At 42.0% G+C, this 21,021-nt stretch overlaps 1 protein-coding gene across 7 annotated transcripts in view; it reads right to left on the reverse strand.

Annotated features, from left to right (window-relative positions):
• Window positions 1-21,021, reverse strand: part of LOC144689745 (REST corepressor 3-like) — an 80,232-nt gene that overhangs the window by 28,743 nt on the left and 30,468 nt on the right. For all 7 annotated transcript variants that reach the window (XM_078557111.1, XM_078557109.1, XM_078557110.1 and 4 more), the window contains 3 exons: window positions 11,176-11,300; window positions 8,275-8,353; window positions 2,297-2,515 (listed from right to left, as the gene is read on the reverse strand). In XM_078557111.1, the coding sequence (XP_078413237.1) occupies window positions 2,297-2,515; window positions 8,275-8,353; window positions 11,176-11,300 (423 nt within the window). The remainder of the gene's footprint in view (window positions 1-2,296; window positions 2,516-8,274; window positions 8,354-11,175; window positions 11,301-21,021) is intronic.

Here is a 21,021-nt window from a genome sequence, read left to right on the forward strand (position 1 = left end):
TGAACAGTGCAACTTATATACACTAATCAAGCTGCCTTCCCATTGATTGCGATCTTAACCTGTTCTTCTGAGTGCACAAGAGGGGCACCTGACAGATGGCTGCCAGATCCTTCTTTATGTAAACAGGTTATGATGACATTGTTGGAGCCTCAACTGCCTGCGCAGGGAAATTACTGTGGTGTGCCCAAAGGCCAACTAACAGAAAGAGGAGCCAAGTCAGAAAGACATTTTTTTTTGTGGGGCCAGATAGAGCAGGACTGAAGAAATAAAAGGATAAACATTTTAACCAGAATTTCTTAAGTAAAGATTTAATATTTTCTTAAATTTCGCAAGTTCAACATCAGAGCCAATTTGACAGGCTGTACCGCTGCTTTAAGCTTCATCTCCTCCATTACGTAAGGCATACATCAAGATCTTGCAGAGAATGGAACAAACTATGACGTACAGATGGTCATTTTAGTTTAATCACATCAACCCAAGAAAAATCGAAGTTGCTAATTTAGGCTAAAGAATGCACCTTTTGCAATTATTACATCCTTTCATTATGTATAAGAAACTACAAGCAGTCAATAAAAGCAGGGTTCCTTACAGTAAAGGACTGCAACAACTGAGATTGAATAGCCTGCTCCTCATACATCACATCACAGGAAATTGTTTGATTGAAGATACATTGAACCTCCAACTTTTGTTCAAGTTTAATTTTAAAAAAACAAAGCTCATCAAAAATGGATGTACATCAGTTTCATAAACTTCACTCCAAAACTTAGATCCAAAAATGGCTTTTAAGTTGTTTTGCTATCACTCCTACAATGCAATACTAGAAGTTGCCAATATATGCACTATTTGAATGGTCTGAGTACTCTAAAGAATTGCCACTTCCTCTAGTCTATCTCCTTTTGTAAAATTTAATCCATTCAAGTTAAATCAAGTTCTTTTGTGATTTTCACTGCATCGCATCCTCAATCCCTCAGGAGTCAGTCTTCACTCTCTTAATGGATATATTTGTAAAATACTTCACTGTAACATTGCACATCCTGAAATTGTTCCCCTACACTCCTTCTTGGCCTTCCTTATCCCACTCTTAATCTCTTACTTTTTTAGTTCTTTCCTTGTTATTTTTATGGTCCTCACAGGCCATCTTCTTCAATTTTAATTGGTTTCTCACCTCAGTATTTATGCACAGCATCCTAAAACTACCAGCAGCTTTCTTTTTTAATGGAATATATTTATTCTGTAACTTTGATCTCTTTTTAAAAATATCCCACTGTTGTTATACAGCTTACGTGCCAATTTCTCCCACTGCCTTACCAGAGCTAGCATGCTAATTTTTCTAAAATTTTCTCCAATCCAATCTGGAATATTAGCTTTTTTACTGATCATTTTCCCTTTCCAGTTGGATCTTAAACCATATCAGATTGTGATCACTAGTCGTAATGTGCTCACACCACCTCTTCTATTTCATTACTTGTAACCAGATCTAGCAACTAATCCACCTTTGTAAGTCTACTAACATACTGCTTGAGAAAGGAGTCCCGAGAATATGAAAGGCACTATGTAAATGCAATTTCTTTCTCATTTACACTCATTAAGAGGTATTCTGGTTGAAAGAAAAAAGCTTCCATGATTTTCTTCACTTCATAAAATCCAAAAGTGCTTTATAGCCAATGAACTACTTTTGAAGGCAGTTATTGTTGCTACATAGGCAAGCAAACATGATAACCAATTTCTATACAGCAAGGTCTCACAAAAAGCACGGACATAAATAAATGCCCGATTCATCTGGCTGGTGGTGCTGTTTGAGGATAAATTTTGGTCACGACATTAGGAGAACTCCGCTCTTTTGAGTAGAGCCATGGGATCTTTTACAACCACCTGAACAAGTTATGTGGCCTTGCTTTAATGTCTCACCATTGGTGCCTACGCCAATACAATATCCCTTCAGTACTGCACTGAAGAGTCAGCCTAGATTACGTGTTCAAGTCCCTGGAGTGGGGCTTGAACACATGATCTTCAAGAGTGCTACAAATTGGCCAAGCTGACACTTGACATTATTGGATTAGAAAGCAAAGATACTTAAAATGCAAATAAAAGCTAAGTTTTAATTTAAACATTTGTTCAAGTATGAATTAACACTTGCTGGATTAATTGTATAAAGTCCATCTTTATTTAGCAGTGATAAGATTATAGCTTTTGTTATGAAAATTATTCTGTAGTTCAGGTTACTTTATACATGGTAGACAAGAAACAAAATTTACTTCTTGGGAGTTTTAAAACTACACTACAGGTATCCAAATACCTGGCGCTTCAATGAGATTAGTTCCATATCAAGCTGTCTAAGAATGGTACTTGCTGCATTTGGGCTGCAGGACATGGCTCCAACATCTTCTTGGCTAAGATACATTCCTTTTGGTGGGCGGCACTTGGATCGAAGAGGGTGGTGACGATGTTGCAAACTTGGAAGCTCACGTCTGACTGAACCAACTCTGCTGACCTGCACAGGTGGATCAGGATTACCCTAACAGAAAAATAAACATCAGAATGCAGGTAGATGTTACATGTATTTTAAGAGACAAAACACACTCCACTTAAAAAGAAAAGCAAACTATCATGCTAATATAATGAAAATAGGGTTATGTTCAGTTAGTCTTTATTCTTCTTAAATTATCTAGTTGTTCAATACATCCCCAGGTGATGTCACCAACACTGAATTTTGACAACCTTACCCAGAGAAATTGCCTAGATAACAGTCATAGCACTTCAAAATTAATTAATTATGTGAAGTGCTTTGAGATACTGACATGCTAACAGATTATATAAATGTAAGTAAAATGAGTTACAGAAATTATAAAGATGTGTTATCAAAAATGATACAGTATTTTAACTAAAAACAATTCCACTTCATCGTTTTAACCATGTAACTGTCATTTCTAAAAACAACAAATGTGCGCTAAAAATAAGGGGTAAATGATAATCACTGACTGTGTCACTTCAAACTTTAAACAAGGTCTCAATAGTGAGATTCTTTCTTTTTAATACTGAACTCAGAAGAGCCAAAAAATGTAATCATCTGTGAATCCAAGCTTTCTCCAAGTTTCAGATAGGAGGCATTTATAACCTGGAGTAGCTGAAGGGTTGGGTAAGGCCAATTAACAGAACTTCTGGATTTCTAGGGCAGCACATTCATTCCTGTAGTAGCACAATGGGACTTCCAGAAATCCAGAAATCACATGATTGAACTTAATTTTAATGATTTCCCCTACACTCACCATAAGTCAGGTGTTGCGATAGTACTCAGCACTTGATTAGTACAAAATCCTGAAAACACACAACTCTGGTCAGTGAATCACAAAGAAGAATTATCCCAGCTTCCATTCAAAATAGTACGGTTTAATTTTTTTTTTACAATAATTATGGTGTTAAGACAAGGTTACTTATGCTTTCTTGCAGCAAGCAAAGAATTAAATTCACATTTTTAGGTATTGTTTTTGTTTCATCATTGATAAATTTATGATCACTATTATAAAACAATCTGAGTGTTTGCAACTAACACTTAATATATTTTCATATTTTGAACTGTATCTTTCAGAACACCAGTTATTTTATTTTTCTGAACAACTAGTGACCATCCACTTTGTCGATGGGGGAGGAAACAACAGCCAGATGTTCATGCCTCCCTGTGTGTTGGAACGGAGATGGGCAGGATTTAAAACGATGGATAGGACCTGGTTCCAGGATTCCCACTGTGTGGTTTTTTTTGAGGTAGCCAGCCCGCACACAGCATTCCCGCCCTTGCCGGCTCCATTGTGGGGTCTCAATTTTCCCCTGAGAGTTCATCTTTTCATTGATGTGCTACTCAGACATATGTTCCCTGCTTTCAAGTTTGAACAGATGGCTGAGGGCTTTCAAAGATTTTAATGTAATTAGCTCTGGAGTATTTGATTATATAGCTGTGTAATGGAATCCCATTATGAATGCTTGCCCGATTTCCAAACTTCACCAATAGATTCAACTCAGCAGGGATTTTTGACAGTCATTCAATAGAATTGCAATAGACAAATGGATTCAGCTCAGCAGGGATGACAGTTTCTGGCAAATTCACACATTTTTGGTGTATTACTGCCACCTACTGTATTGCAATTAAAAAAACCTAAATTCTATGCGCTAATCCTGTGAAATATAAAGAAGATAACATGACTTTATAAATATCCCAATACCCAACTCTAACTGCTAAGATACTAGCCACCATATCACACTGCATACCCTTCTAATGTAAATTAGACTGCATAGTTCCCCTTTCAGCTGCAAACTTAGGAGTGTAATAAAACATGCTGTTTGCTGTTTTATTATTTTGACACACCTATCAAGGGGACTATGAGTTTATTTATTTTGACAGTTTCATGACCATTTAAAAGGAATCTTTTTTGAACAGGTCTTTAGAAAATACTTTATTTTGGTAGTTTTGTAAGCATATCAAAGACTTCCCAACGTTATTATAGGGCTGAGCAGTTTTGTACATAGTGGATACTGGGTGAGTCAGCATTGGGAGGTGGAGGGGGAGAGAGAAGGGGGAGAGTTGAAGGAGTACAGCGGTAAGTGGGCATAGGAATGGAAGAATGGGTATGGGGGTGGCGTGCACAGGCATGGAGGGATGAGGGGGGGTCATGGAGGGTTAGGCGATGAGGTTTTAGGGGGCATTACACTCAGCTACCGATATGGGTTGATCATCCAGTGTCGAGTCTTCTAGCCCGCGCAAGTCAGCATCTGCCTCCCTCCGCCCTGCTTCGGGATTCAGTGACCCCTACTCCAGCCTGTCCCTAACACCCCATGATGAAAATTGTGTGGACAGGCACCGCTGGGCAGGAGGCAGGATCGTGACATCAAGAAATGGCCCAACTCTGTTTCAATTATGAAAATCCCACCCAAGCAGTTTCTTTTTGGGGTCATTTTGGCTTAAAAGGTGACATCTGGCAATGGGAGACAGAAAACCAATGGATACTCTGTAGTAAATTCAAACATCCAATTTTGAAGACAGGCAAGCTCAGTGTGTTGATGGATTAGCCAGCTTGGTTCCTTAAAAGATTTGACCTCAGGTATTGTCACTGGGATTGTGATTCTTCCCACTAGCGCTAGATACTCCTGGAAGTCAATGCGCTAAACTGCTAAGGCGGTCCTGGGGAGGGCAAGAGGAAAAAAAAATATCATGCTGCCTGTTGGCAACTTGCATGGGTTCAGTTGGTTTAACTCCAGCGGTACTTCTGTGCATATTTGGGATAAAGATCCTGAAGTCTTGAGTCTTGCTAAACAAAGCTGAGTTCTCATGATTAGGTAATTGGCGTATACTCTAGTGCGACAGTGTGCAATTCATATTAGGCAAACAAAAGCTTTAGATGAATGGCTTTTTTAGTGGAATCATTTACAGACTCTTAAAGGTGATGGGTTGTCACATGTGGCAGACTTGCATTCTTTATCATACAAAACAGTGCTATAACAAACGAGCCACAAGACATTGAGACGCAAACTGCTATGCCATCCAATCCCTTGGCAGTGCAACTCATTCATTTTTATGCTTCTCAAGGTTTATCTTTAACTATTTTGCATCGTTTCTATAACATTCCAGCTAATATTTTGCTCTCTTCATTTCCCATGTCAAGGCATCCTCTTCTCTTCAATTTATCTCCAGCACATAATTGGGTGTGTGTGGTGGCACCCACCCATTACCCTCTTTTGTTTTGCAACATCTTATGCTTAAGCATTTCTCCATAGTTGTTTTATTGCATCCTAAAAAATAGGAACCAGCTTGTTTCTGTTCTGAAGTGGGAGAAAGAGAACAGGCATCCATTAAGGTGGATGAATGCTATAAGGATTTTTATAATAAGTGATTTACTTAATTTGGAAGGCAGCCCACAAGGCAAATAAAAACAAAATTTTGGCAAAATCCAGCAGGTCTGGCAGCATCAGGGGTGAGGGAATCAGAGGGCCGGATATCAGGCCCGCCTGCTACCAGGATCGTCTAGTCCCGCCCAAAGTAAATGGACTTTAGGCTGGGCTGCCGAATCTCATGCGGCAGGTCCCACCATGATGGGGCTGGAAAATCCAGGCCAGAGTTACATTTTGAGTCCAATATGCCTCTTCTTCGGAACTGTTTGCCAGACCTGTTGAGACCTTATAGTACTTTGTTTTTATTTCAGATTTCCAGTATCTGCAGTATTTTGCTTTTACTTTAGACAATGGAGCAAGTTGGCTTTGCTCTAAATTAGGCAGTTTTCTTTTATGACCAAGATTCAGAATACATGGATTACACAGAATGTCCAGTAGCTATGGAACAGTCCTACTTTGCTTCATAGCTCCGCTCCATAAACACAAAGGCATTGTGTGCCAGCAAAGGAGGTTAGTAGAAACAGGGAAGCTTGTGCCAAAGTGAAATTTTGTAATCACTATACTCTCTCACCATCTACAGAAAACCACTGCAGCAATGTAATTTTTTTCCCTCAAATACACAACTCTTAATGCACAAATCATAAAACCTGGAGAAAAAAATAATGCTAATTAAGCAGGAACATTTAAAGGCCATCAGATTATTTTTCCTTACCGATTTTCTCCAATTACCTGTCTCTTAAGGTAACTTATGCTAGGTTGACTACCCTGCAGTACCTTGTACAAATAGTTACTCCTGACATGAACTTGAGTAATGAGTGTCTGCAAGCTAATGAAAGGTGGAGGACATCACAGCCAAGTGACCTATTCTCAGGCAATTTCTGCATGTACATTTCCAGCCGAGATTGGTAGACAGCAATCAGGAATAAGGGAATCAGGAAGTATGCATATTTCTCTCCTATTCCAGGTTTCCATTTTTGTATTATTACTGGTCTTCTATTTTCAGGTGCTTAACAAAAAAGTATTCCTTTCCTTTTCCTTGGTCAGCTGGATACCTAGCACAAGTAGAAATTCACCACCATATTTAAAAGTCTCCAAACCAAATCACCAAGGAATTCACATAAGCAGAGTTTCCATTTGTTTACCTTGCACAGCTAATGAAAGAAAGAGCATACTGGGTTAAATGCCTTTTCTTGTTCTGTGCTTTCAATACACTGCATTCCCGCAAATGTTAGTTTAAGTATGACTGGAGACATTGAGGATGGAATTTAATACCCTTCCCCCATGGGCAAGTTTGGAGGTGGTGGGGGCATTTAATCGAGCGGATGATGGGTGGAGCCCCACCACCTACCTACATCTGCCCCGTTTAAGTTTGTGGCAGAAATACTCATAGACGGCCTTCCTGCCCCACCGCCAATTGAGGCCCTTTCTCATCCTGCCACTGGCATTCAACCATCGGTGGCTGGCAGGAGATTCACCATGTTGGAAGCCTGAAAAAACTAACCCTAAGGAGTTGCTTGCAGGCTTCCATGGAGGACCCTTGTTCAAAGGCACTCAATGCCTAATCGACAGACTCGGCTTTGGTTGTGGGGGGCGGGTGGGTGCAAAGGGCCATCCCTGCCCTTGTTGCCAATCCCCTCCCCCTGCAACCCCAACCCACGATCTTCCTCTTGCCATCGCTCACCTCTGGCCTGGGTCCCTTAGAGATCCTGGGCCTCGGGTGAGTGCAATACTGGCAGCAGCCACCACCTCCACGTAATCCATGTATTCTGAATCTGCCGAGCAATGAACAGCTGCCAGTCTCTGACTGGCCGGCAGGTCTTGGTAGGCGTGTCTCCACCCCGGGTACTTGACCCCAGGGAAGGCCTGCTGCTGCCCAGCTAAGTGCCAAATTGCCAAAAAGAGGCGATGTGGGGCTCTCGCTGGTTCGCCAGCCAATGGGCAAGACTCCCATTACATTAAATTCCACTCTGAATTTCCTTCAAAGTAGCAGTATTAAATTGGTGATCACTATGTAAGATGGACTCCTGTCCCAGTTTCTACCATATTTATCAGTTTGATCCCTTTAGGCATTCACGGAAAACCAAGTCACTAGTTAAAATTAATAACAGCTTTACTGCTCTTTGAACTGAGCTAACTCTGAAGGTTTTTAAACTCTTTGAAGGTTAAACATATATATTTAACTTGTAAAGGAATAAGTAATCTAAAAGGCAACTGCAACAAAGGCTTAAAAGCATTGAGGTTTCATAGTGTTGAAAATCTGACTGTGAAGGTGGACTGCAGCAAGCTTCTGTAGCTTTAACTTTTAACATCACCACATCCAGGACAAGGAACTTTCAGAGTCTCATTCAATGAATCTTCAGCTGAAAATCTGGCTTTGTTATGTTCAAAATTTCTCACCTCTTTCTTAGTTTCCTTAGTGGGATCATAATCACTGTCAGTAACATCATTTGCAGCTCCTTCCTCCATTCCATCATCACTAAAATCAAGAATATAGTTTAAATATCTTAACTGATATTGATACACTTAGGCTTTTGTACCAAATAGCATAAAAGTTAGAAAATTATAAAAGATGCAACACAATTAGTATGGTTGATTAAGCTGGAATCTAATCTTAATAAAAGAATACTAACTGATCACTGATGGCATTGCACATTGGTAACAGAGGTGTGGAGATGTTTTGATGTTTAGTTTTTCACCCGGTCTGCTCTTTTAAAAGCCACTGTTCAGATATTCCATGTAGAAAAGTTGTCTAAAGAGGTACATTCAGAGGCCAAATACAGGGCAACTGCTCTTGGAAGCTCTATTTGGAGAAAGGCTGGTGTTATGTGAAGGTCAAAAACAAATAACTAACTTCTCTCTGTTTAAAAAATATACTGCTCAGTTGTGACTTGTTCATATTTTATATGAAGCGCAGACATGTGAAGCATAATTGACACCATCTCCTGTGATTATCCTCATGCTGTTGAAAGTTAGGTTGGAGTGGGAGAAGAGGAGGAGGAATGTACATTTTCATTGCAAAATAAATTGTGTATCTTCCAAAACTTCTGCTCAAAGACAGTGAAGCATTTCTTTATTATTTGGTTCCTTGTACATGCTTTCCAAATACACTACCATTGAATAAACAGCTAACACAGCTGTTTGATTAATCCATGAATAACATTTGTTTTTGAATTCTCAGTATAAATAAAAGAAACATGCTATTATCCCTCTCGGAGTTTGACTTATTTTTAAAAAATGTTCTAAAACTGTACCTTCCAGCTCCTTTACAAACTATTTTGAATAACTAACTCAATCAGTGTTATAATCTAAGTAGAGGCACACACTGAAAATTACACCAAAATAATTACTGATTTTTAATAAAAATTCATTGTTTTCAAATTTTAAGAATGATTACCCCTTTTGTCGCTTTCTCTGAGCTAGGTTCAATGAAGTCTAAATGTAACATTTTAGTTAAAAATGCTACTAAATTAATTTCCTAGTCTGTTTGCAATTAAAATAATTTCATAAATCCTGAAACAGCATGAGAAAACATTTAAATTTGAACAAAGAATTATTCTGATGAATGTTAAATAGTTCTTTACAGTGCACCAACTGAGACTGTGATCTTGGGAATTGTAGTCATGGATGCAATTAGTAACTCCTTTGCTTTACCTGAGATACTTCCCCTGAAGTTATCAACTGCTTGTGAAGGGGTTCAACAGAGGATGAGAAGTCAAATTAAACATGATAAGGAAGGTATTTAAAGTTCAACTTTCTAAATACGATTAATTGCACAAATTGTAATTTTTACTTTGAATTGAAGATATTTGCATTTGTGGAAAAATGAAATTATTGTATAGTGGTTTTGGCAATATCGTTTTGATCAATCTGACTGGGTCTATTCTGACTTTGAAGTTCTTACCACCTCTCAATATTACAAATTAGAGCTCAGGTGTATTTTGATTCAACTAGATGAGAATAAGACATCTAGGTAATTTCAAATGGTTAGTGCAATTCTTTTTTAAGACAAATATATTTTAAGGCATCAGGCCTTTAGCATTAATATCAAAATTTGGTGTGATCAGTGTTGACTAGAGAGGACTTGAGCTGTTTATACATATTGCAATTGATCCGGTTGTATGTGGAGTACTGTGCACAATTCTGATCATATGTTACAAAATAAACACCCCAGTATTTAAAAGGGTGTAATGCACCTCTGCAAACTTGAACACATTTAAAAGCCCATGTCCTAACTCGCTCCAAGTCCCATTTACCCATCGTCCCATGTCCTAACTTGCACCAAATCCCATTTACCCTTCATCCCTCTGCTTGCTGAATTACACTGGTTCTGATTCTGGCAAGACCTCCAGCTCCATCTTAAAATTTTCACCTGGTTCTCAAATCTCTCCATGGTCTCACCCCTCCCTATCTCTGTAGCCAACTCTACAAACTTCCAAGATCTCTGCATTCCTAATTCTGGCCTCTTGCTCATCCTCGATTTTCTTTGCTCCACCAAAAGCAGTCGTGCTTTCAGCTGCCTAGGCATTAAGCTCTAGAATAAAAATAAAAAATGTTAGAAATACTCAGCAGGTCTGGCAAAATCTGTGGTGAGGCAGTTAATGGCCTTTTATCAGAACTCTTACACTCTGGAATTCTCTCATCAAATCTCTGTGTCTTCCCTTTTCTCTCCTCCTTTAAAACTCTCAAAACGACTTAGTTGACCAAGCTATTGGGCCACCTGTCCTAATACCTTCTTATATGGCTCAGGGTCAAATTTTGTTTGATAAATACTCCTGTACAGCACAGTGGGCTGTTTTACTATGTTAAATACGTTATATAAGTGCAAATTGGTGTTAGTATATGTTAAGATCTGGAATTAGTAGAAACTGCAGAAGCTGAAAATGTTTGTGAGAGAAAAAGTTCAGGAATGATCTTATTGAAGTACATTCAGGATCCTAAAATATATAGACAAGATAATCAATATGTTTAACATAAATCCTACATGAGGGAGAAGCCTCAAATTTATATAGAAGAGGGAGGATGAAAAGTACATTTGGATATAACTACTTTATACTGAGTAGTGAATACATCCAAAGGAGGCAGTTGTGGCTGATTGAACAAGTAAATTCAGGAAAGAGCTAGATAAGTACCTGATGAAAAATTTGCGAAGAGTATGAAATGTATTGCAGAATTTGATATATCCTAGACCAGATGAACTTCAATGTTATTTCCTGATCTTGATCTAAAACACTACAATTTAGTGTACACATATTAAGCTTCATAAAGTAGTAAGCATAATAACTATCTGACTTGACCCACCTTTCATCTTGATTGTTTCTACTTGCTAATTTTCGTGCTTGCCGATCCATTAAACTTGTTCGTGATCGAGTTTTTTTCCAGGAGTAGTAGTACTTCACTAGACTTGCAATTGACTTATCTGGTAGCTGAGATATGATACAAGAGGAAATCAATTTTAAAAAATGATACTGTAATTTTTTAAATTATTCGTTCATGGGATGCTGGCACTGCTGGGCTAGGCCAGCATTTATTGCCCATCCCTTATTCAGAGGGCATTTTAAAGAGTCAACCATATTGCTGTGGGTCTGCAGTCGCATGTAGGCCAGACCAGGTAAGGATGACAGATTTCCTTCCCTAGAGGACATTAATGAACCAGATGGGTTTTTATGACAATCGGCAATTGAATTCAAATTTCACCATCTGCCATGGTGGGATTCGAACCTGCATCCCCGGAACATTACCATGGGTCTCTGGAATACTAGTCCAGTGACAATACCACTATGCCATCACCTCCCCTATTGTATACACTGTCACTATAATGGATTTGGGAAGTGGAAGCGAACAGGATGAGGGAAATAAATATGGTCCATATCCTGAATTGATAATTACTCAAAAATTCCCATTAGAAAGGATACTTCACATAACAATATGCTGCATTTTCTTAGTCCTTCATGGCAGCAGCATTTCCAGGTAGGCAAAGGACTGATGCACCCAGCATATAGTCAGTGAATATTCACATGCTTGAGAGAAATCATTATCCTTTTCATCTCTGGTTATGGTTTTGAAATGTTAAAATATCTCAAAAATGAAAAACCAGGGGTTGGACAACAAGCACAGCATATCAATGATCAGTTGACGAGATTTTCAGTGTCAAATAATATTTTCAATATTCTCAGCAATATTTTCAATTGAGGCTCAAACCTTTGCAAACTATCCCCCGAATTTCGCACGTGATCGGTGGGCTGGGAAGCTGCTGTGATGTCCGCTTCTGCCTGTGAACGTCAGAACAACGTGATTTAATGCTGGCTAGCCAATTAAGGGCTGGACACTGGTGTAGCACTGCTGGCGGGAGCATGGCAGGCATTGGGTTGAATGGTGACCTGGAGGGGGATATAAAATGAGCCCAGGCACCTCCCAGAAGCCTGTCAGGAGTTGGGGAAGAACCTAATGGAGCTGTCGACAACAGACTGAAAGATTTGGCATAAGTGATGGCCTTAGCACCTGGTGAGCATGGCAGGCAGGATGCCAATGTTGGTGGGCACTCTGCCCCATGATTCGTAGGCAACTGCCTGTGCGCCCTAGTGGAGGCAGTGAGTGCCCAGCATGAAATATTCATGCAGTGGAATGACAAGAGGAGGCCACCCCACCAGACAAAGGAGGCCTGTACAGAGGTGGCTGCCCAGGTGAGCGGGCATGATGTGGCACGCCCATATGGATCTAGTTTCTAGTGCCGGAAACGGTTCAATGATCTTCTATGCTCTGCAAGGATGAGTACCAACTTGGCAAAGAACTGAGCATACGTGTCTTGGAGGGTGGCTGTAAATCGTGGTGCTCGGGGGGTGTGAGATGCTGAGTGCCAAATGGCACACATCCCTGTGCCTGCCAAGGGTGTGAGATGTTGCTGCTTACCTTGTGTGTAAAGAAGGGTGAGGAGTGCCAATGTGATAGGCACCTCAAACTGGCTTGGGGGGGGGGGGGGTTGCCAGGCTGGAATGGTGATGCAGGTAGAGGGTGAACCAGTGAATGCACTTGTTTATGTTCAGAAGAGAAGCCATAATGTGCTGGAGAGTACACGAACGGATGGTGGGGTGCCATCCAGTTCAGGTTTGGAGTGCACACGAATGATGGTGGGGTTCCATCCTGATCCTGTTCAGGTTTGAGATGGACGCCCAGGATATGGAATGCGAGCGAGGAGCAAGGTCTACAGGTCTAAGAGAGGCAGGGGTCTGGGAGGGTGGTAAGAGTACACTGGGCAGTTGAGAGAACGGGGGAGTGTGCAAGAAGGCAGGGCCCTGGCACCTCCAGTGAGAAGTTCAAATCCAGAGTATCCATCGCTTGGCCACTCAGTGCCTCAGCGACTGTTTTGGCAAGCAACTGTTGTGCTTGCACAGACACTTAGTGATGATACATTGACCCTGAGCACCGAATGCACAGCCTGGGTGACTCTCATGGAGAGGCAGCTCCAGGGACAGAATCAGAGGTTCTTGGGGTCACCCTCAAACTTGCAGGCCCATACACCGCTGTGACCTCAGGAGGTCACTGCCAGTGCGAGAGATGGATGAGGCACCTAGTCTCTCTGCTAGGTGCCCATCCTTCAATGGTGAGCAGGGAGGTCCAGACATACTCACATTGATGGATAAGCTGCCTGTCGTCTCTGTGGACTCCTCTCACAGAACTCTGGACGAGGGTGGCAGCTCCTCCACCCCTCTGCTAGTGACTGTGGCATCTTCAGAGGCCGTGACGACTGAGGAGTGCCCAGCCATGTCGCTGGTCGCACCGTGCCAGGCGGAGCCTGCTGAGGCCCCGCTTGCCAGAGGACGACCACCAAGGTCATCAGGGCCAACACAACAGCACCGTCAGCAATCTGCCTCCAAAGCCGCTGCCAGTGAGGGGGTGGTGATGGGCGGCACCATGGCGTAGCACTCACGAGTGTAAGTTTAAGGCACCATCAGAACGAGATGGGGTTTTCATGGGTGACGTGTTCATTTTATCAGTGCTACCTTAATGTTTTTGTGTGACTTTGATAACTGTTTTATGTTTTGTTCCTTGTTTGTAACTTTGGTAAAGATATAAAGCAAGATCTTGTTTCAATGCTGAATGTCCCTCATGTTTTCCATAGGCACAGGCCTCATCAGTGCCTTATGATAGACTGCAGGGGCAGAGGTTGTGAGGTGACATTGGAGTCACAGCATTGCCTTCTCAGAAATGTGTGTGACAGAGGCAGCGCCCTTGCACTGAGGCGGAAGCCAAGCCTTTGCAGCCTAGCTGAAGGAGTAAGAGGCTCTTGGTCAGTGAGGGGAGACTTCGGCTTGAATGAGACAGAGAACTGAGTGAGTACATTTGGGAATTTGGTTCAAAGTGGGAATTTGGTGCATAGGGGGAAAGAGATGCTTTAGGTAAGGTTTACTGCAAGAAGTAAAGTGTGCTGAGTGGGGAGTTCAGTGAAGGGCAGGGAGGAGGCACTTTTTTCTTCTACTCTTTTTCAGCCTCCAGTATTTGATTTCCACTTTGGTGCAGAAGGAGCCGGTAAACCCGTAACTGGTATTATTAGTTTAATCAATATTGTAAAGTTTACTGGCAGTGCCAAAACCTATTGGGAGGTGTAGGCTCTATTAATTATAATTAGCAATTATTAATTAATTAATACATATTGGAGATGGCAGTGCAGGTGATGTGCTGCAATTGTAGGACGTGGAAGCTTCCGGATCCAAGGGCAAACACATCTGCAATAAGTGCTTGCAGCTGCAGGAACTTTGGCTCCATGTTACTGAGCTGGAGTTTGAGTTGCAGGCACTGCAGCTCATCAGGGAGGGGCAAAGTTACCTGGACACACTATTCCAGGAGGTGGTCACACCCCTTAGGATAGGGTCTTCTGATTTGGTCAGTGGTCCAGGGCAGGAGGGTGTGACTGCAAGTGAGGCAGGTAAGGGGACTCAGAGGGCAGGAGTGCAGGAGCCTTGGCCTTTGCAATTGTCCAACAGATTTGAGTTTTTTCAGCTTGTCTGAATGAGAGTGGGGTCTGCCAGGTGGATGAGCTAATTGGCCATGGCACCGTGGTACAGGAAGCCATTCAAACGGGGGGAGTTATAGGAAATGTAGTGGTAGTAGGGGACAGTACAGCCAGAGCGATTGACACCGCTCTCTGCAGCACAGAGTGTGAATTCAGACGGCTGTGTTGCCTGCCCAGTGCCAGGGTTCAGGACATCTGCTCGGGGCTGGTGAGGAACTTGCAGTGGGAGTGGGGAGGACCCAGCTGTCGTGGTCCATATTAGTACCAACAACATAGGCAGGACAAAGAAGGTGGTTCTGCATAGTCAGTATGAGGAGCTTGGCATCAAATTAAGAAACAGAACTTCAAAGATCATAATCTCGACCCAAGCCATGTGCAAACTGGCATATGACAAATCAGATTAGGGAGATGAACACGTGGCTCAAAGACTGGCGTGAGAGAAGTGGGTTCCAGTTCATGAGGCACTGGTGTCAATAATGGGGAAAGTGGGATCTGTACCGTTGAGACGGTCTACACCTGAACCATGCTGGGACTGACGTTCTTGCGAGCCGCATAACTATGGAAGTAGAAAGGGTTTTAAACTAAGTAGTGGGGGGGAAAGGGATCAAATTTGGGAAGATGCAGTAAATCAAAGAGTAGAAACAAAGCAAAAGAGAAAGGTATTATTAACAAAAAACAGACCTTGACAGGAAGGGATAGAGAGTACACATCTAACAGTGAATCAACAGATGAGGCTAGAGGTTATAAAAAGAATAAAACTAAAGGCTCTGCATCTGAATGCGCAAAGCATTTGAAACAAAATGGCTGAACTAAGAACACGCATAGAAATAAATAAATACGATCTGATAAACAATACAGAGGCATGGTTTCAGGAGAACGTGGATTGGGACCTGAATATTAAACAGTGTAGGAGGGTGGAGCTTAAGAAAGCAATTAGGAGAGCAAAGAGGGGATGAGAGAAAGCTCTGGCTGGTAGAAGTAGGGAAAATCCCAAGATATTCTATAAGTGTATCAATGGGAAGAGGATAGCCAGGGAAAGAGTAGGGCCCATTAGGGACCAAGGAGGCAATCTATTGGTGGAGCCAGAGAACATCGCTAGAGTGTTGAACGAACACTTCACATCCGTCTTCACCCAAGAGAATGAGGGTGTAGGTATCGAACTCGGGGGGAGAGACTGCGAGGTTCTTGAGCAAATTGATATAGGGAGTGAAAGGTGCTGGAGGTGTGGACAGGCTTAAAAGTGGACAGATCTCCAAGTTCGAATGATTTGTGTCCCAGACTGCTGAGGGAGGCAAGGGGGGAGATCGCAGGGGCTCTGACCCAAATTTTTAATTCCTCTCTGGTCACGGGGGAGGTGCTAGAGGACTGGAGAACAGCTAGTGTGGTTCCACTATTTAAGGAGGGTTGTAGAGATAAGCCAGGGAACTACAGACCAGTGAGTCTTACGTCAGTGGTAGGGAAACTATTAGAGAAAATTCTGAAGGCGAGAATCTCTCTCCACTTGGAGAGGCAAGGTTTGAACAGGGATAGTCAGCATGGATTTGTCAGAGGGAGGTCATGCCTAACAAATTTGATTGAATTTTTTGAGGTGGTGACCAGGTGTGTAGATGAGGGCAGTGCAGTTGACAAGGAACCACATGGGAAACTTATAAAGGCAGCAAATGCACATGGGATACAGGGTAATTTGATAAGGTGGATTCAAAATTGGCTTAGTTGTAGGGGACAGAGGGTGATGACAGAAGGATGCTTTAGTGACTGGAAGCCAGTGTCCACACGGGTCTGTGCTGAGTCCCCTATTATTCGTCATTTATATAAACAACATAGATGACTAAGTGGGGGCTAGGATTAGTAGGTTTGCGGATGACACAAATATTGGCCAGGTGGTTAACAGTGAGGTTGAGCGTCTTGGGCTACAGGAAGATATAGACGGGATGGTCAAATGGGCAGATAAGTGGCAGATGGAATTTAACACTGAAAAGTGTGAGGTGATACACTTTGGAAGGAGTAATTTGAAAAGGAAGTATTCAATGAACAGCATGACACTAGGAAGTTCTGAGGAACAAAGGGACCTTGGCATGTGTGTCCATAGATCTCTGAAGGCAGAGGGGCATGTTAGTGGGGTGGTGAAAAAGGCATATGGGATACTTGCCTTTATCAATCGAGGCATAGATTACAAAAGTAGGGAGGTCATGTTGGAGTTGTATAGAACCTCAGTGAGGCCACAGCTGGAGTAGTGTGTGTAGTTCTGGTTGCCACATTATAGGAAGGATGTGAGTGCACTGGATGGGGTGCAGAGGAGATTCACCAGGATGTTGCCTGGGATGAAACATTTAAGTTATGAAGAGAGGTTGGATAGACTTGGGTTGTTTTCGTTGGAGCAGAGAATGCTGAGGGGCAACCTGATCGAGGTGTACAAGATTATGAGGGGCTTGGACAGGATGGATTGGGAGCAGCTGTTCCCCTTAGTCACGAGGGGACAAGTTCAAGGTGAGGGGCAGGAGGTTTAGTGGGGTATATGAGGAAAAACTTTTTTACCCAGAGGGTGGTGACGGTCTGGAATGCGCTGCCTGGGAGGGTGGTCCTTTAAAAAGTACCTGGATGAGCACGTCATAACATTCAAGGCTATGGGCCAAGTGCTGGTAAATGGGATTAGGTAGGTAGGTCAGGTGTTTCTCACGTGTCAGAGCAGACTCGATGGGCCGAAGGGCCTCTTCTGCACTGTGAGATTCTGTGACATGAAGCGAGGAAAAGGCGGAGGGGTGGTTCAGCTAGTTAATTATGGTATTAGCACAATAGAGAGGGATGACCCAAGTTTAGGAAGCCAGAATGTGGAAACGGTTTGAGTACAGATGAGAAATGGTAAAGGCAAGAAGTCACTGTGGGAGCTGTGTACAGGCCCCCCAATGGTAACCATATGGTAGGGTGGAACATAAAGGAAGAAATAATGGAAGCTTGTCAGAAAGGCACAGAGATAATGTACATATCGACTGGAAAGTCAGAAGGGGAACAGGTAGCCTAGATGAGGAGTTCATAGAATATTTCTGGGATAGTTTCTTAGAACAGCGTGTTCTGGAGCCAACCAGAGAGCACATTACACTAGAGCTGGTATTGTACAACGAGGTGGGATTAATTAATGATCTCATAGTGAAGGCGCCCCTAGCTAGCAGTGACCATAATATGATTGAATTTTACATTCAGTTTGAGGGAGAGAGGAGTGGGTCTGAGGGCAATTATGAGCACATGAAAGCAGAGCTGGCTAAAGTGAATTGGCAAATTAGGTTAAGGGATAGGTCAATAGAAATGCAGTATGAAACATTTAAGGAAATATTTCAGAATAAACAGAACAGATACATTCCAACGAGTAAGAAAAAGTCCAAGGGACAGACACACCATCCATGGTTAACTAGAAAGGTTAAAGATAGCATCAAACTTAGAGAAAAAGCATATAATTGTGCAAAGATCGGTGGAAGGTCAGAAGATTGGACAGAACATAAGGAACAGCAAAGGATGACTAAAAGATTAATAAGGAGGGGAAAATTAGGGTAAGAGAGAATGTTAGCCAGAAATATAAAAACAGATAAGAGTTTCTATAAATATTTTAAAAATGAAACATGTTAACAAAGTGAGTTAAAAACAAAAAGCTAAAAGCTACTGCGGATGCTGGAAATCCAAAACAAAAACAGAATTACCTGGAAAAACTCAGCAGGTCTGGCAACATCGGTGGAGAAGAAAAGAGTTGACGTTTCGAGTCCTCATGACCCTTCGGCAGAACTGAAGTATAGTTAGGAGGTGAAATATAAGCTGGTCTAAGGTGGGGGGCGGGGGGAGAGAGAAGTTGAGGGTGGGGTGGTTGTGGGGACAAGCAAGCAGTGATAGGAGCAGATAATCAAAAGATGTCACAGACAAAAGGATCAAAGAGGTGTTGAACGTGGTGATATTATCTAAGAAAAGTGCTAATTAAGAATGGATGGCAGGATACTCAAGGTACAGCTCTAGTGGGGGTGGGGTGGAAAGACTAACAAAGTATTAGTTGTAGATTTAAAAATAACCACAGTATTCAAAAAAGGGAGAAAACAAGGAACTATAGGCCAGAAGGCCTGACATCAGTAGTAGGGAAAATACTAGAATCTACTACTACGTACGCAATGCCAGGGCACTTAGAAAATTATAATATGACTGTGCAGAGTCAATATGGATTATTGAAAGAGAAATCATATTTGCAAATAAGGTTTTTGAGGATCTAACTATCAAGATAGATAAGGGGGAACTAGTAGATGTAGTGCATTTGAATTTTCAAAAAACATTCAATAAGCTGCCACACAAGAAATTATTACACAAAATTAGGGCTCACAGTATGAAGGATAATATAGAATGATTGGTTAATGAACAGAAAACAAAGAATGTGAACAAATGGGTCACTTTCAGGTTGGTGGGATATAATTAGTGGGGCACCACAAGGATCAGTGCTTGGGCCTCAGCTATTTACAATCCATATCCCCAGCTCAGATGTGGGGACTGAGCATAATGCATCCAAGTTGCTGCTGATGCAAAGTTAGGAATGAAAGTGGGCTCTGGAAGGATGCAAAGAAGCTGCAAAGCGTTAGATTAAGTGTATGGACAGTAATGTGGCAGATGGTATATAATATGGAGAAGTATGAAGTTATCCACTTTATTAGCAAAAATGAAAAAAAACAGAATAATGTTTAAATGGTGAGACACTGGGAAATGTTGGTATTCAGAGGTCTCTGGGTATCCTTGTACATAAAATCGCAAAAAATTAATATCCAGTTACAGTAAGCAATTACAAATTCAAATGGTACATGAGTCTTTATAACAAAGGGCTTGGATTATAAGAGTTAATAAGTCTTGCAGCAATAATATTGGGCCTTGTGAGATCATTCCCAGAGCACAGTATACAGTTTGGTCTCCTTACCCAAGGACCGATATCAGGCTCAGAGGGAATGCAGCACAGTTCACTAGACTGCTTCCTGGGATAAAGGAATTGCCTTGAAGAAGGGTTGAGTAGACGACACCTATATTCACTAGAGTTTAGAAGTAATCTTACTGAAATGTATAAAATTCTCAAGGGACTTGACAGGCTAGATACCAGGAGGATGTTTCTCCTGACAGGGGAATCCTGAATTATGGGTGGTCAGTCATTGTGTATATTCGAGGCAGTATCCAAAAATCTATCAATAATTAAGGGAATCAAGGGATATGCAGATGGTGTGGAAAGGTGGCGTTCAGTCAGATTAACCACAACCTTACTGAATGATAGATCAGGCTCAAAGGATCAAATGGTTTGCTCCTGCCCTATATTATTTGCTTTTGTATCATCTCAATGTTCTCCAATTGAATCAATGACAGATATTGGGGTTTATTTTAATTTCCTAGCCAAATTCAGCGGGACTGACATCAGGGTCGGCAGGCATGGTAGCAGTGAAAACATGGCCCGAGGAGCCCTGGCATAAAGTTAGGCGATATTGTTCCAGGTCAGGTTGGTGTGTTGTTTGGAGGGAAACTTGCAGGTGGTGGTGTTCCCATGCATCTACTGCCCTTGTCCTTCTGGATAGTTGAAGTCACATGTTGGGGAGATGCTGTTGAAGGAAGCTTGGCGAGTTCTGCAGTGCAATTTGGATAAGGTACACACTGCTGCCATTATACATTGGTGATGGAGGGAATGAACGTTTAATCTGACGGATGGTGTACCAATCAAGCAGGTTTGCTTTGTCCTGGGTGGCGTTGAGCCTTCTAGAATGTTGTTGGTGCTGCACTCGCACTCATTCAGTCAAGTGGAGAATATTTCATCACACCCCTGACCTGTGTCTTGCAGATGGTGGGCAGGCTTTGGGGAGTCAGGAGGAAAGTAACTTGCCACAAAATTCCCAGCCTCTGACCTGCTCTTGTAGCCACAGTATTCATATGACTGGTCCAGTTAAGTTTCTTATCAATGGCAATCCTCCAGGATGATGATGGTGGGGAATTCAGCGATGGTAATAACCACTGAACGTCAAGGGGAGATGGTTAGATCCTGTCTTGTTGGCAATGGTCATTGCATGGCACTTATGTGGCATGCAAGTTACTTGCCACTTAACAGTGTGGTGGCCTTTCACCCAGAAGCAGTATCAGTAAGAAAA

This window comes from Cetorhinus maximus, chromosome 14 (assembly GCF_964194155.1).
Source record: "Cetorhinus maximus chromosome 14, sCetMax3.hap1.1, whole genome shotgun sequence".
Taxonomy (NCBI): domain Eukaryota; kingdom Metazoa; phylum Chordata; class Chondrichthyes; order Lamniformes; family Cetorhinidae; genus Cetorhinus; species Cetorhinus maximus.